The 14,985-nt window shown below is 39.7% G+C and overlaps 1 protein-coding gene across 1 annotated transcript in view; it reads left to right on the top strand.

The window, feature by feature from the left end:
- Nucleotides 1–3,499: 3,499 nt before the first annotated feature.
- Nucleotides 3,500–14,985, top strand: part of PEX7 (peroxisomal biogenesis factor 7) — a 42,618-nt gene continuing 31,132 nt past the window's right edge. Inside the window, exons 1-5 of the mRNA XM_054279675.1 lie at nucleotides 3,500–3,625; nucleotides 4,953–5,010; nucleotides 6,566–6,716; nucleotides 11,074–11,151; nucleotides 11,455–11,563. Coding sequence (XP_054135650.1) covers nucleotides 3,502–3,625; nucleotides 4,953–5,010; nucleotides 6,566–6,716; nucleotides 11,074–11,151; nucleotides 11,455–11,563 — 520 coding nt within the window. The 5' untranslated portion in view covers nucleotides 3,500–3,501. The remainder of the gene's footprint in view (nucleotides 3,626–4,952; nucleotides 5,011–6,565; nucleotides 6,717–11,073; nucleotides 11,152–11,454; nucleotides 11,564–14,985) is intronic.

Here is a 14,985-nt window from a genome sequence, read left to right on the forward strand (position 1 = left end):
TTCATACTCTTTCCTCATAATTCTCACATTTCTTTCTAAATCTCCATGTCTAAATCTTCATTTGCTCTGGTGTCTTTCCCTCTTCTTGCTTCTTTTATTCTTTTGAGCTTCCAGAAAAGCCTCCATGCTAACTGCCTCTTCCTTCCAAATGCCACAACCCTCTGTTTAGCCATATGAGGGGAACCTTTTCCCTTTGCATTCATTACTGCAACCCCCTTGGTTACTTTCATTTGTTTATTTTCAATGTTGCCAGTTTTTCAATCTTAAACGAACCTTGGGATTCTAAATGCTTTTTCTAAAGCTGCAACACATTCAGCTTTATGATTACATGGGGATTTCAGCTGGAAACATCTCTATGCTTCTATCAGGCAATAAGCATTCACTTGTAGAAGAAAATCTTCATGACATGGAGCCTAGGGAATGGTTAAATAGTTAAGAGACAGACAAAAATTAACTGCAGTCCTCGAATATTTTTCAAGTGTTTTAAGCTACCTGCCCTTGCACATGAGGAAATAGCTCACAATACCTCTTTCTCTGGTAGAAAAGATCTTTTTATAAGTTGTTCAAACTCTTGGACTTGAGCCTTTCTGATTACTGTTCCTGCTGACCAGCAAGGGCTTTGGAAGGATTTGTGCACACAGCAGTGATGGTTACCATCTCAACTCACACCTAAGCTAGCTGCCAGCTAGCAAGCTGAGGAAACGAGGGACATGTGTTTGTAACAGAGCAGAGCTCTTGGGTCCAAAAGCATGGAGGTACTGCAGTAAGAATCCCAAGCACCTATTCTAATGCTAACGAGGGGTACGTCTGTGAGCTGAGTAGAGAAATAACAGCTGCATAAAGATAGCCTAAAACTGCATACTAAACATCTTTCCCGTTTTTAATTGAAATTATGTTGTGTTTTCAATTTCAGTGTAGTTGGGGTTTTTTTTCCCTTCAACTGAGGGCTCTCGTTTTTTGCATAGAACATGTCTGCCATCTACTGCTGCAAGCGGGATCCGTCTGTTCGGAAGAACCTGTCTCGATTCTTCCTCTGCACTGATGAGGCCACACCTCGGGTATTGTGTCCAGTTCTAGGCCCCTCAGTTCAGGACAGACATTGAGGTGCTGGAGCAAGTCTGGAGAAGAACAACAAAGGTGGAGAAGGCTCTGAAACACAAGTTTGATGAGCAGCAGCTGAAAGAGCTGGGCGTGTTCAGCATGGAGATGAGGAGGCTCAGGGATGACCTTATTGATCTCTGTAAGGCCTTGAAAGGGGTGTAGGCAGGTAGGGGTCAGCCTCTCCCCCCCCACAATTTTTGACAGGATGGGAGGAAGTGGCCTCAAGCTGAGCCAGGGGAAGTTTAAACTGAACATTAAGAGGAATTTCTTCACAGAAAGGGTGATTAGACATTGGAAAAGGCTGCCTGTGGAGGTGGTGGCATCACTGTCCCTGCAGGTACGTAAGGAAAGCCTGGACATGGCACTGAGTGTCACAATCTAGTTGACATGGTGGTGTTCAGTCATAGGTTGGACTTAGTGATCTCAGAGGTCTTTTCCAACTTAACCAATTCTGTGATTTGGTGTTAGCTGAAAGGAGCTGGCTGGTACATCATTTGGTTTCAGTGGCTGCATATAAAATGCTGCTATGATTGACAGTCCTTGGTGTTTCTTGCATTTGCTCAGCTGCCCAGAGGCTGAGGAGGAAGTAGAGTCATGTTTAGCAACTTCATTTTTTGGGACCTTCTCTCTATGCCTGTAAAACAGCTTTTGTTTCTTTTGTTGTTATTCTACCTTGAAACCATCCTATTCAAATACTTTCACTAACTGTATTATTTTGCTTTCTACTTCTGTGGATCTTCAAAACAAGAATTCACAAGTTTGTGGAAAAAAAAAAGTTTGAGAACTAGTCCTTTTTTCAGGACTTCCTTGTAACCTTTCATCCATTTCTTGATCTTTATGTCTATGAAAATTCTTTTAATGGTGTCTTTAAAATAAAGCTGGGCCGCTGATAAAAACTGGTTCCTGCTTGCATAACCTCTTTGCAGAATTTTACTCATTAAGAAAGATCTGTCTTGGAAAAAATGCACTTGATGAAATCTTTCCAATTCAGTGATAAATTATCTATAGAGTAACTGGACTTTACACCATTAAGCATCTGACTCCCTGACACCTTGCAAATGACAGTGTCCAAATTTACTTACTGTACCCCAGTGGTGGCCTTGTGTCTTTTCAAGCGTTGCTATTGACATCACAGTCATAAATGGCAACTACTTTAAAAACACTAGCTCAGAAAACTGTCCTGTAACTTACATTTTGAAAAGATAAATTGATGTAAAAAGATTCCACTGAAGCTAAAGTTGGCTGAATATGGCCTGGAGCAGCCAATTCTGTAAGGTATTCCTTTACCCCAGGATTAAAAAATCTGATTTTACATGATGAAGCCTATAAATTGCCAGTTATGAGGCTTTGAAAACCGCTGTGGTAATCCAAAGGATACATTAAATTGAGCTTCACTTGCAGTGAACTGATTTTATTCTAAAATCCTGGAGGCTATTTAATAAGCATACTTGTTTTCATTTTTATTACAAAATTGAAGAATGAGTAGAACCACCTAATTCTGCATCTGAGTGCCAGTTTAAGAAAATGGATACTTTGTGGCTTTACAGTGGATTTTGTAGTCAAGGTTTCATTTTAGATATAAGGCCAGGTAGCAGGAGTATGTAACTATAGTCCAAGTTCCATGAGGTATCTGTGATTAAATAATTTAATTTGCCTTTGCTGTAAGTTCTGAAAGTGTAAAGCGATACTTTTGCATTTTTATCTTTAAAGAGATGGGTCTGTCTTTAAATAGATGGGACATTGTTACTAATTAGGGTGGTCTGTGTCCAACTGGAATAATCTCAGTGTCTTTATTTTAAGGGATATAGATATGGATGTGTATATATAAGATATAATATGGAAAAAACTGCAGCTGCTGCTCTGCTATTAATTTTCTAAGCCTGAACACCCCCTGACCACCTTTTCCTTTCAAAGGCAAAATTCCCACTGACTTAAATAGAAGTTGTCACAGGTGTAAGAAGTTTATTCATAAAAGGACTACCATAAAGAACAATTGCATACTGAGAAGAATCATAAAATATGCAGATCTATTCAAGAAATTAGGAGAATGAAAGCCTTAGAAGGTCTTTTTAAAAGGAAAAATGAAAGCTAACGCACATACTTATGACTGATACATCTCATGTGTTCAAGCTGATGCACGCGCACCGAGCCGATCTATGCGGCGTATAACAGAGAGGATTGTTTTCGCAGTTTGGCAGCGATTCCCCGTGGGCACAAGGCGATCCTGAGGGCCGGCTTTGCCCGGCTCGCCGCGCCGCCAGCGCTGGGCCGCCCCCTGCCATGGCCAAAGATGGCGGTGGCGGCGCCGCGGCTCCGGCACCGCCCGGCGGGCGGGCGCTTCCGCCGGGGCCGGGGGCGCGGCGGCTCCTCCGCGGCTCGGCGGAGGCCCGGGCGGGGGCCATGGGCACGGCGGCGGGCGCGGGCGCCCTGCGGCTGCCCGGGCTGCACGGGTACGCGGTGGAGTTCTCGCCATACTGCCCGGGGCGCGTGGCCTGCGCCGCCGCGCAGTACTACGGCATGGCAGGTGCGGGGGGCGGCGCGGCGGCGGGGGTGACCGGGAACGTGGCTGAGCAGGAGGAGGCTGGAAACGTGGGTGTGCGGAAGGACAGACGGTGTCTGTCAAATGCCAGAGCATTTGGGGACGGCTTCACTTTCCGCTGCGTTTGTTCTGCCGTGAGACGGCGACTGTGCCCGCCGCGGGCCGGGGCTGTCGCGGGTGCTGCCCCTCGCCCTCCACAGCCCGGCGGGATCCGCCTCTTCCCAGCCCGCCGCTGCCCTGGTGCTTCTCACAGCGCCCTCGGGGGGAGCGCTCGTTTCATAGGGTCGAGAATAAATGTGTCAGTAAAGACGTACACAGTGTGAATAAAATGTCTGAAGATAACTTTCTCCGGTGACAGGACTCGAGGGAACGGCCTGAAGTTGCGTCAGGGGAGGCTTAGGTTGGATATCAGGAAGAGGTTCTTCACCCCAAGGGTGGGTGGGCACTGGAACAGGCTCCCCAGGGAAGCTGTCACAGCTCCAAGTCGGACAAGATCAATAAGTGTTCGGACGATGCTCTCTTTGGGATGGTGCTGTGCAGGGCCGGGAGTTGGACTGGATCCTAGTGGGTCCTTTCCAGCTCAGCTTATTCTGTGATTCTGCACCTTCTTGAGCTGTTCTTGTTTTAGTCCCTGAGCGTCCAGGCAGGCCCTGCTGACCCTGTGGTCTCTTGAGAGAGCCAAGCTGGGCACTCTTCAATACTGGCATCTTTTTCATTTCCAATGGGAATATTGCTCCCCAAAACATTAATTTAAAAAAAATTCCAAGTGTAGAATTACTTTAACAATATCCCCATCAGATGAGGAAGCAGAACCGATGTGTGTTTCATCAGAACTGAATTACTCATTTAGTTTCTGGTGAGCTGTGTTTGTATTACTATATTCAGGAAGAGATGAAAAAAGTGTTTGGTCGCCTGTGCTATCAAAAAGACAAAAGGGAACTCTTTGTTGGTATGTCTGTCATGTGAGGCCCATGGGGAAAATGCACTTTTATGCTTTTATAAGCAAGTCTTTTTCAACCTCACCGACAGATACACTGGAGTAAAATAAAAACAAAAAAACCAACAACAGAAAAGCCAAAAAAACTCCCCCACCACCAAAAAGCCAAAATCAAACCAGAACAATGTGATGTAAATTAATTACGGTTTTAGAGAGCATGAGACCACAAGATGTTTAATTTTGCAAGTAATTGTTAGGCTTCCTAAAGTTCACATGCCCTTTCTGTTTGCACTCTGAAGCTACTTCAGAACCACTCCAGTTTCCTTTGGCATTGGGGAATTAGTTGTGATGTTTTGTTTCATTTTACTGGTTTAGGTTGTGGAACTCTGGCAGTGCTGGAACAAAACGAAGCTGGGATTGTTCTGCTCAGGAGGTAATATAGGTGTATCTTTTATTTTTGTAAGATAAAAACTTACTTTGTACTTGTGAGTACCAGGCACAATTGAAATATTTTTAGTTATTTTTGGCGATATAAAGTATTTTTTCAGTTCTGAAGTAACTACTGGATGCAGTCTTTTTATTTACATAGAAATTGATGTATTTGTATTTACATACAGTACAAAAGATAAGTTTACATTGCATCGATTTTGTTATGGGAAATCATCCTGTTTGCACCATTTCCATAGTGTAAACCATTTTGTAGAAAACTGACAATGTGAATTAAGAGCAGCTTCTCTACCCTAGCTTGAAATTATAAGTTCTACCTTTTTAGGAATAGTGCCTTGACACCTAGATTTATGCCCTTATGATTGATTTATACTGAAAATAGAGCAGGAAGCTACATCAAGTCATGGAGGTCCTTCCTAGGAGATACAGTTTTCTAGAGGTTTTAAGGAGATTGATTTTATTGTGGATAGAAGAGGGAGAAAGGTTAGAAAGGAGAGGGTTTAATACTTGTCTGTTATTAACCTAAAGTGTTTTAAGGAAAGTCTTGAAGCAGTATTTGTTTAGATTAAGGTGGCTGATGTGGAAATGATTAAAAATAATTAATCATATTCCAAGAAACCTTTTTTGATTCATTATTGTAAAACAGGACTCTTTGAAGATGTTCAACCCTGTTACTTCTGGCAAGTACTCTGGTTTAGTACAGTTCATTTCTGTTTTCAGGGACTCCACTTATTTTGTGGTAGAAAGTCTTCTTAAGTCCTGACCCACAGACTTAACTGTTTCTTTTTCATTTCCAATGGAGATATTGCTCCCCAAAACAATTGTTGTTTTGGGGATAAAAAGAACTGTTGTTTATCAAAGTGTTCCACGTGCGCCTGATCATTACTGCAGAGTGCCGTCAAATTTGACCTGAGCTTAGCTAAAGCTTCAGTGAAAAGGAGGTAAAGAAATTCTTTTTTCTCATCAGATAATATTGCAGTAATTGGTAGCTGTTGCAGAGTAACTGATGTATGGCATCAGATACCATATGGTCAGTTGTAGGTGTGTTGGAAGCATTTTCAAGGGAGTGTAGAGTTCTTCAGTAAATTCATGACTGAGCTTCTGTTGAGTTTTCATTGTGACTCAGATTCATAGTGGTGTGAATTGGATAAGGCTCTCCCAACACAGTTTTATTTCTTTCTTTATCACAGTTGCTAGAAACAAACTGCCTCTTGCATTCTGGAGAAACCATAAATCAGACTGAGTCATGTTGTACCTCTGTTTGTGTGGCAAGTTTTAGACTGGAATCAGAGTTCCTTCTTTGTCTGTGGAATATCCTTGGCTCATTTATGCTTTAAGTTAATCAATCTGTTCTGGCATAGGATTGTAGAAATTGACATTCAAACAAGTAAATTAATAGGAAGTTCACTTGAAACTCAAATATGTAAAAATGCTGTTTAGAATGGTAAAAAAGGCAATTTAAAGACTTTCTTTGCACGGAACTAGTCCGTGTTTTATGTCATGCTTTCTCACAGACAAATATCTTCATTTTTCCAATTTAGTTTTGACTGGAATGATGGCCTGTTTGATGTGACCTGGAGTGAGAACAATGAAAACATGTTGATCACTTGTAGTGGAGATGGATCTCTGCAAATTTGGGATATGGCTAAAACCAAAGGTCCACTGCAAGTCTATAAGGAGCACACTCTGGAGGTAAATCAGGCAAACTTAAAAAATGTAATGGACGCTCTTATGTTTGAATAATTAAAATATTTATTTGTAGTCTTATAATCAAAAACAGCTTGTTATTTTCTAACTTTTTTGAGCCTGCGGTTTGAATTAATGACTTGAATATAAAGGGGATGTACATATTCTTGTGCATGTTCCTACACTGTAGTAGATGCTGTTTGATTACACAAATTTAATATATTCAGAAAATAGCATTTGTAATTCCTTACAGCCTAAGTAATCATTGTGATGTATGAAATTACTGCAGTTACGCTGTGATTTTTAGAGAGCCTTATTAGCTAGGTCTAAATCAGACAGCTGATATAGCAGTCTTATTCTTGAGGTTGTGGCGTGATACACATTATGCACATCCTTAGCAAGGGGGTTGCACTCAGATCTGCTTATCCTTTTCCCTCCTAGCATCTGTGAGATCCTACTGAAATAACAGCAGTCAAATGTTGGGCCAGTGTGTGTGTTTTTTTAGCCTTGGTTTGATACTGTTACATTTGATTTTCTTAAAATCTCAGTCTCTTTGTGCAGTGGTGTATGGGTAGAGAAGAATATTACATTTAGGTTCATAAATACATTTGCATAGTTTTAAGGTTATTTATTCTGTACTACATATATCTTCCCTAAAGTGATTTTTCTTCCCTTTTTTTTAAAGCTTTCCTTCTGACCCTCCACTCACTTCTGTTAAGTCTTTGAACTTTAGATGCAATGAGTTTCAGCTTGGATTTTACTGACTTTACTGATACTTTATCTAAAGCACATCGATCTTAATAAAATGATCTAGTAGATATGCAGTCAAAAAACTGATTGAGGGAATTCAATTTCATTCCCAAAAACCTCAGGATTTTTTCAGATATGAAGCACTAGGCTAAAAGCTGAGTGACTGTAGTTACACAAGAGCCCGTCTTCTATAGCTTACTTCTTGGTAGTTTTTCTACTTTGGTTTAATACACTTACTGGATAAACTGAGAATTTTGAGAGAGGAGTTTCTAGTTGTGATCAGGATTTTGATAATACTCAAAGGTTGATAGTAGTTACAGAAAGATGTAGGTGAAGCATAGCACCAAAATTTTTTTTGTTTGTTTCTGCCATTTTCTTATTGAAATTGCGTCAGTAAGTTTATTTGGTTCTGTTACACCATCTGTTGTTTGTGAAATAAACATTTGTGTCTATGTCTTAGCTGAGCTGGTAGCGTGGGAGGTGGGCATATTCAACTGTGCTCAGAAAGACAGAATAGGAAACATGGGCTGAGTGAGAGTTTATTGTGAGATATGAAAGGTTTGTATTGATTCTTTATGAACTTGTGTTAAGAGGATAGATTTCAGAAGGAATTTACCTAGCAATTTCTGGCAAACACTGGCGCAGACAGTGGTCTCACTACCTTCCTAATCCTTAATCCCTATCTGACATTTTTAATGGCAGTTCTGTCACGGCATTTTATATTATTTCTAATGCATGATTGACAGGGATCTGTTTCTTTTTTTTCTAAATGAGATCATTGTTCCTTCTCAAAAAGAATGTGCATTTTTAATTTAAAAGTGAATTTGCATTATCAAAGGATGATGAGTTTTATTCCAGCACTAGCCAATTGCTGAATTTTATGAATAAATTAGTCTGATTTACTCTGGTTTTGGTGAAATCTCACTGGATTGTGAGCTAATAGAATGCTTGAATTAAATTTATCTTGTAAAGTGAGCCTGAACATTTATTTTAAGCTATTTTTCATGTTTTTACATCTTTTTTTCCTTCATTTTTTCATCTTGCCAGAGGCGTTTTTTGCTGCTGTTTAGGAATAAGCTAGGGTTCATTTATTTTATGATTGAAGATAAAGCACTAAAAGATTAACAGCTAAGGTTTATGCTGTGTTATGAGTCTTTCCCAGTTGCTCAACACAGCTTCCATTGAAGTGTCTTTACGTTTATGTTGGAGGATGGCATGAGAAAGAAAGAAAAGTGAACCTTACTGGGTTATTCACACTGTCTTCTTTTCACCCTCTCTCTATTAGCTAGACCTTCACATGCCAAATGGACAGGATCTCTTGTTTTTCCTGAGCCTGTGTCTGTTCTGTTGGTAATTCTTGCCCGAAGCAGAGTTTGCCCAGGTGCTGCTGCCTCTGCTGCAGCTGCAGAGCGCTGAGCAGTGCCAGCCCTGTGTGCCATATGTGCCCAGGCCTGTGTCACAGCACCTGCTCTGCAGATCTACGTGCTGATAGCTTGGGAGGGAGCTGGGAGCCCTGTGTGTGCCTTGCCTTATCCCTGCAGCAGATCTGATACATCCCACGAACGATGTATTGAATGCCAGCTGTGTGGATTGTGTGACACAGCTGCATGTTTCCCAAAGATCTGTTTCTCTCTGGAAAATCTTAAATATGAGAACCAAGTAATTACTGAGCTGCAGTGTGAATGAGGCATAGTGTGTAGTGATACAATTAGGGGCATTTCCAAACAGCAGCAGCTTAGGAGTTGAGCTCAGGCCATCACACAGATTCAAAGGCAAAGAGAGGAATATTTGTGAGAAGCTTGGGTGCCACTTTGGAGAAGTGTCGTGTCTTCTGTTCTTAGAATCTATAGAGAGGTACTGGTATGTTTCCTTTGTTGCTATTTTAGTGGAAGAGTTAGAGGGGAAAGGAGCATGTTTTAATGAACTGTAGTATAATTAGTTAGCTAACAAAAGTAGAAAAGTCAAGAGTGTGGTTGGTAAAAAATCCCAAAATAATTACCTCTCATTTGGTTATATGACTTTTGGTAAGTACTGTCCCAGTGTCTTGTACATTTGAGCTGTAAGCTCCTCAAGAAAGGGAGTTCAGTACAAAATGGTTCTAGAGCAGTTTGCCTTTCAGTATATGGGAAGTAGGACTTTGTCAAATAAAAAAGGAGAGTTGCAGATAAAGCAGCTTGTTTTTCTCTGAGCAGTGGTTGTGTTCAACTTCTGGAAGATAAGCAAATAGATGAAAACCAGTTCATCTAAGTTAGCATAGACTGAAATATTTCTCAAAAAAGAAAATGCTCAGAAATAGCTAAATATTGCCTCAATTTCCATTCTCACACAGGATGCTTTCCATAGAAGACTTCCAGACAGTTGCTGGATTTCTTTCCCTTTCAGCTACTCAGCTTTTTTAATCTGGTGACACAGATCCAAGCACTTCCACCTTCAAAACAGGGTTGCTGTTAGTAAATGCACAATTCCATCTATCCAAGACAAACCCAGCATTTGTTGACTTGCAGACCATATCCAGTACTCTGCTAGAACTAGATTATCCCAGGTGGAGTACAAATCCTTAATGGTTAGTAGCCCACCTGTTGAGAGCAGTGCCACCTACTACTCATAGGTAACGACCACATTTCTGAGAAGTGTCCTGGAAGCTCTGATTGGGTCCGGAGGTGAAGTGGATGAACTGTTTTATCCACCTTACACTGAAATGGTTTGTGTCTCAGTGCAGCTTATTGAATCACTTTGGTGTGAGGTAAAACCAGACAAAACAGAATGCACCTTCCATCAAGTAAAGATGTGAATTTGAAGACTGAAGTTGTACATGTACTTGAGACTTGAGGATTTTAAATAATTTGAAGAACTACCTTAGTGCATTTGTTTTTGTGAGGCAGCAGAGCTGAAAAATCAGCAGTGAAGGGTGGAGGTAAGGTATCTTCTGTCAAAGCAGGGGCCAGCATTAGAATATGCTGTCAGGGAAGAGGGAGTGGAAAGTAATTTCTTAATAGCTGAAGTGGGTGGTTATGAGGGAAAGTGAGTTTTAAATTTATTTTATTTTACTTGTTTGAGGATTTGGATGATCAAAAAAGAGCGCCATAGTACCTGGAAAAGATGGTAACCAGGAGTATTTTATGACATATATTTCTTAGGAGAACTAGATATAATAAAAAAGCATTTATTGTTAGTCAGTCCAAATCTCAAAGTCACCTGTGAAGAGAGATGGCATTTACAATGAGAGATGGCTACCAATTGGAAACTGTGGATCTTTGAATAAAATTGGATCAGCGATAAGAAATCAAGTCTGAATTATGGCTTTTAAACTGGTAGACTCCTAGTGATGGTAGATGTATGTGGATGTTGTTACAACTTTTCTTTTTCCTCCATTTTGGCCCATTTTTGCTTTTTCAGATACTTTTCTTAGCCTGTATGTACCTTTAATGTCTGACTGAGAGGCTACATTTAATTTTTATTCAGGCAAATGGTATTGTTGGGAGGTTTTGCTGTACTTCAGCTGAGTAGAATACAATCTGCAAATCCAAGTCTATTTTGTGAAATTCTGGCTAACTACAGCCTGAAACTTGTATTCTAATGCTCCTTCTAAACTATACCCTTATGTCATTTATAGGCATATAGTGTTGACTGGAGCCAAACTAGAGGAGAGCAGCTAGTGGTGTCTGGTTCATGGGATCAAACAGCCAAACTGGTATGTTGGTTTTCTCTTGAAGGTGAAAAGTGTGATTTCTTTTGGATCTCATAGTCCTTTGTGTTAAGAAACAACATGGACTCTCTTTTCCTGTTTATTTTTACTCTGCAGCTGAAATTCTGCTTTAATTGAGAGGTTGCTTAAACTCTGAGATGATACCAGTTTAAACTTACAAATGCCTTTTTTAAAAAAGATTCATCTAATCCTTTCTGTATGTATAAAGCTGGGTTTTTTTCAATGTGTGAAACCTTTAATTTCTTATTGAATGTATATCTCAGCAGTCTTCTTTTTTCCTTTATTCAGTGGGATCCGGCTGTGGGGAAGTCATTATGCACTTTTAAAGGCCATGAAGCAGTCATTTACAGCACTATATGGTCTCCACACATCCCAGGTTGTTTTGCAACTGCCTCAGGTAAGCATGATGGTAAAGAGGTTCTCACAACAAAAACCCAAAAGCTGCCTTCTCTGTTAGTGGATCAGTTCAACACTTTTTCCAGCAGATGGTAGTATGTGTCATATACACTTGTTCTATAAAAGTGGAACAAGGAAAGGTAAATTTATTGCTGCAGCTGGATTTGTAGGTTCTGTTACAGTCAGTAGATCATCCTCTTGGCCATTTAAATGGGCTCAGCAGTTTTCTAGCACTGACCTTGTGGCAGTTTTTTCTGTTATTTTATGTATCTCTCTTCCATTCCTCTCACTCTTGCTATTGAACACTAAATCACGTTATATACTTTATTTTGTGTTTTGGCTTATGTTTTTGTTCAAATTATCTCAAGTGTTGGTAGGCTATTAACTCTGTGAGAAATGTCATCAGTTCCCACTGAGCTTTTTTAAGCAATTCTGTAGATCTCTGTGCTTTGTTCAATCAATTTTTGTTCTCTGCTTTGGCAGGGGCTGTGGGTCTTGCTGGTAAATACAATCACAGTTGAGTTGGGTGTACACAGTGGCAGAGAGAGGTGAGATGGTAGTGTTTTCCAAACACTGCTCCTGCTTCAGAGGCACAAGGAGAGCTCTGCAGTGAGACCTGGGGCCCAGCTGATGATTAACTGGGAGAGAGGTGCTGTGAGCCACAGAGTTTGCCTGGGAATTAAAAGGGCTATAAGGAACTGTCTTAATACGAATATTGATAGATTAACTCTGGTGGCCTAAATTTCTCAGATTTCATATCTGTTGTACTTCTGTACTGATTTTAATAGAAATTGTTTGGCTGTAATATTGAGAGGGTAAACATAACTATGTTTTCCTGTTACTGAAGTTGGAGAGACAGTATGTACACACAGATACTATTTTTTCCTATTCTGTGGGAAGCCAGATGAAAAAGTACATGTGGCTTTCATAAAATTTCAGTCTGGCTGTTTCCAACTGCTTCTGCCTGCAGAATTTAGCTAGAATGATGAATGAGTAACATTTATTTGTTCTACATAGTAGTGTTTGAAAGCCAAATGTTGGAGCATGGGTTTTTCCACATTATGTGATGGATACCTGTCTAGCATGATGTGCAGAAACTTACGGGATTGGGGCCTGTACACTGTATGAACAGTTCTACTGAAATGCAACTATCTATACACTACAAACAAAATAAGTACCTAAGTACCATTTGGTCAAGGTTAAGTGCTTAAGTGTTTTTTGCAAGTTCTAAGGAACGTTCTCTTCAAAGTCCTGCTTAGAACCCTCCTGTCCATGGTAGTCTTAGTCATACAAAATTTCTGGCATTCTCGATGAACAAAAGGGCTTTGCTGATACAACTAGTTACTTCATATTTGAACCTCTAGGATATGTAGCCAAACTTTCTTCTAATAGATTGCCCCTTGAACAATTTTGGGAAGCACTGATTGTTAGATGCCATATGTTGTGGTACCTAAATTTGGTACAACAATTGATCTGATCTTTGAGTGACTCAGTGGGTGCAGCTGTTGGAAGTTTTGACTAGAGCACTACAGAGTTCATACTCTTTTGTGAATTTTTACTTTGATGCTTGAAAGGGACTAATATGCTATTGGATCCTAAAGCTAATTGCAGTCAGTTTTCACTCATTGATGGAAAAACAACATGCACTAAAGACACATTATTTTTGTTCCCTGAGTGTGAAGTTCTCACTCGGGTGTGAAATAAAAATCTGCTATTGGTACACTGATAGTGTAATTCTGGGTATAAAATCATTAGATTTTAGAAGAAGAAGTCTTCAAAATGATGATGAACTTTCTTACAGTTTCCAAAATAAAATGTCTGGTGTACTTCTAGATGAAATAACATAGAAATCATGACATGCTGATGTGGAAAAAGGGTTTGTGTTTGCATTGTAATTTTCCTGTGGTTTGATTGGATTGTTTTACTATAGAAAATACATATTGGCAGTCATTTCTTTGGTCAGAAGGATTGTGGATAGTAGAAGGACTCATGACCCTCCAGCTCTGTGTGTAAAGGCCAGTTCCTTGTAAGAAAGGTACATCACACAGTTCGTGTTCAGAGAGTTTATTGTTCAGTGCTTAATGGCATTCTAGTCTGTCAGTCAAGGTATGTGTGAAAGTAAAGTGGAACTGTTCAAGGAGGCTGGTTGTCCTCATTTAAAACTTGCTATGATCTGCATACTCTATGAGGATGACAGAAAATCATGGGACAGAAAGCTAAATTTCACTGATGATTCATCTTCTATTGAGCTAAAGTTGGAGCTGGAGAGAAACTTGAATCTCAATGTGATAGTAATGTGTCAAATTTAGAGCTGTTCCCTTCTTTGGGATGTGCTTGATGGAAAGGTTGACCTGCAGTTCTGTGGTCTCTTATTATGCAACTTTTTGTTGTCTTGAAAATTAGTAACTGAAATGCATCTGGAGGGAAACTTTATGCACTTCTTTTCATCTCACTTGTGTTTCTTCACTTTTAAAAACAATAGCTTTTTTTGGATGTTGTTAAAGATTATTGAACCATTCTTTTCTTGAAGGAGTCTGTACTGCTTTGGGATTGTAGGGTATCTGTGTGTCTGTGTCTTTTTTTTTTTTCTCTCTTTTGCCCCACTTGTCTCCTTTCTCATCCCACCTCACAAATACCTACTCACAACCATGTACTTACTGCTGTCTTAATAATGTAGTTGCAATGCTTGAGAATGAACTGTTTCATGTGGCAGCATCTTCAATTCTGCATGTATGAGTAAGGTAAGTTAGGTATGTTGTAAACCACAGATTGGAAAAAATGTTGCCCTTTAAATACTTCAGGTTAAACTAAATGTAAGTAAAACAATGCACTCTTGTTTTTCTTTTAAAGGATGTAAGCAAGGGGAAAGAAGATCTAAAATCATATTGCATGCCACACCCCTGCCATTTTTTGCCTTTATTTGAATCCCCATAGAATCCTGCAGAAGTTTAATTTCCATGTAACTAATTAGTTTGTGAACACTGAAAACAGAAAACCATACAGAATTGCAAACCACAGTAAAATAGCTGTTCAAAAGGATCACCCTATGCCTGAAGCTTATATTTGATTTTGAAATATGGCTTTTTCTCAAGGTATTATGAGACTAGAAGAGGAATACAAGTGAAGAAAATGAGAAAGCCAAGATGGCAATAAAAAGCAATTGAGAAAAAGTTTGATACTGGGTATAGCTTTTTTTGCTTCATTAAGTCTCCATTCTGAATACATACAAGAAAACTGAGCTTGTCTGCAGCGGACAATAAATTGCAGTTGAATTGCAGAAGATATATATGTCTCATGCTTCAGTCCAATTAGGTTTTATTCAGCATCTAATAAACTTCCATTTAACATTTACAGGGACATGTGAGGTATTTTACCATGCTGTTGTCTTCATTCACAATCATTTGTACTCTAAAATCTGAAAGT

This window comes from Melozone crissalis, unplaced genomic scaffold (assembly GCF_028551555.1).
Source record: "Melozone crissalis strain CALT ecotype California unplaced genomic scaffold, PUWL_Pcris_2 ptg000027l_1, whole genome shotgun sequence".
Classification (NCBI taxonomy): domain Eukaryota; kingdom Metazoa; phylum Chordata; class Aves; order Passeriformes; family Passerellidae; genus Melozone; species Melozone crissalis.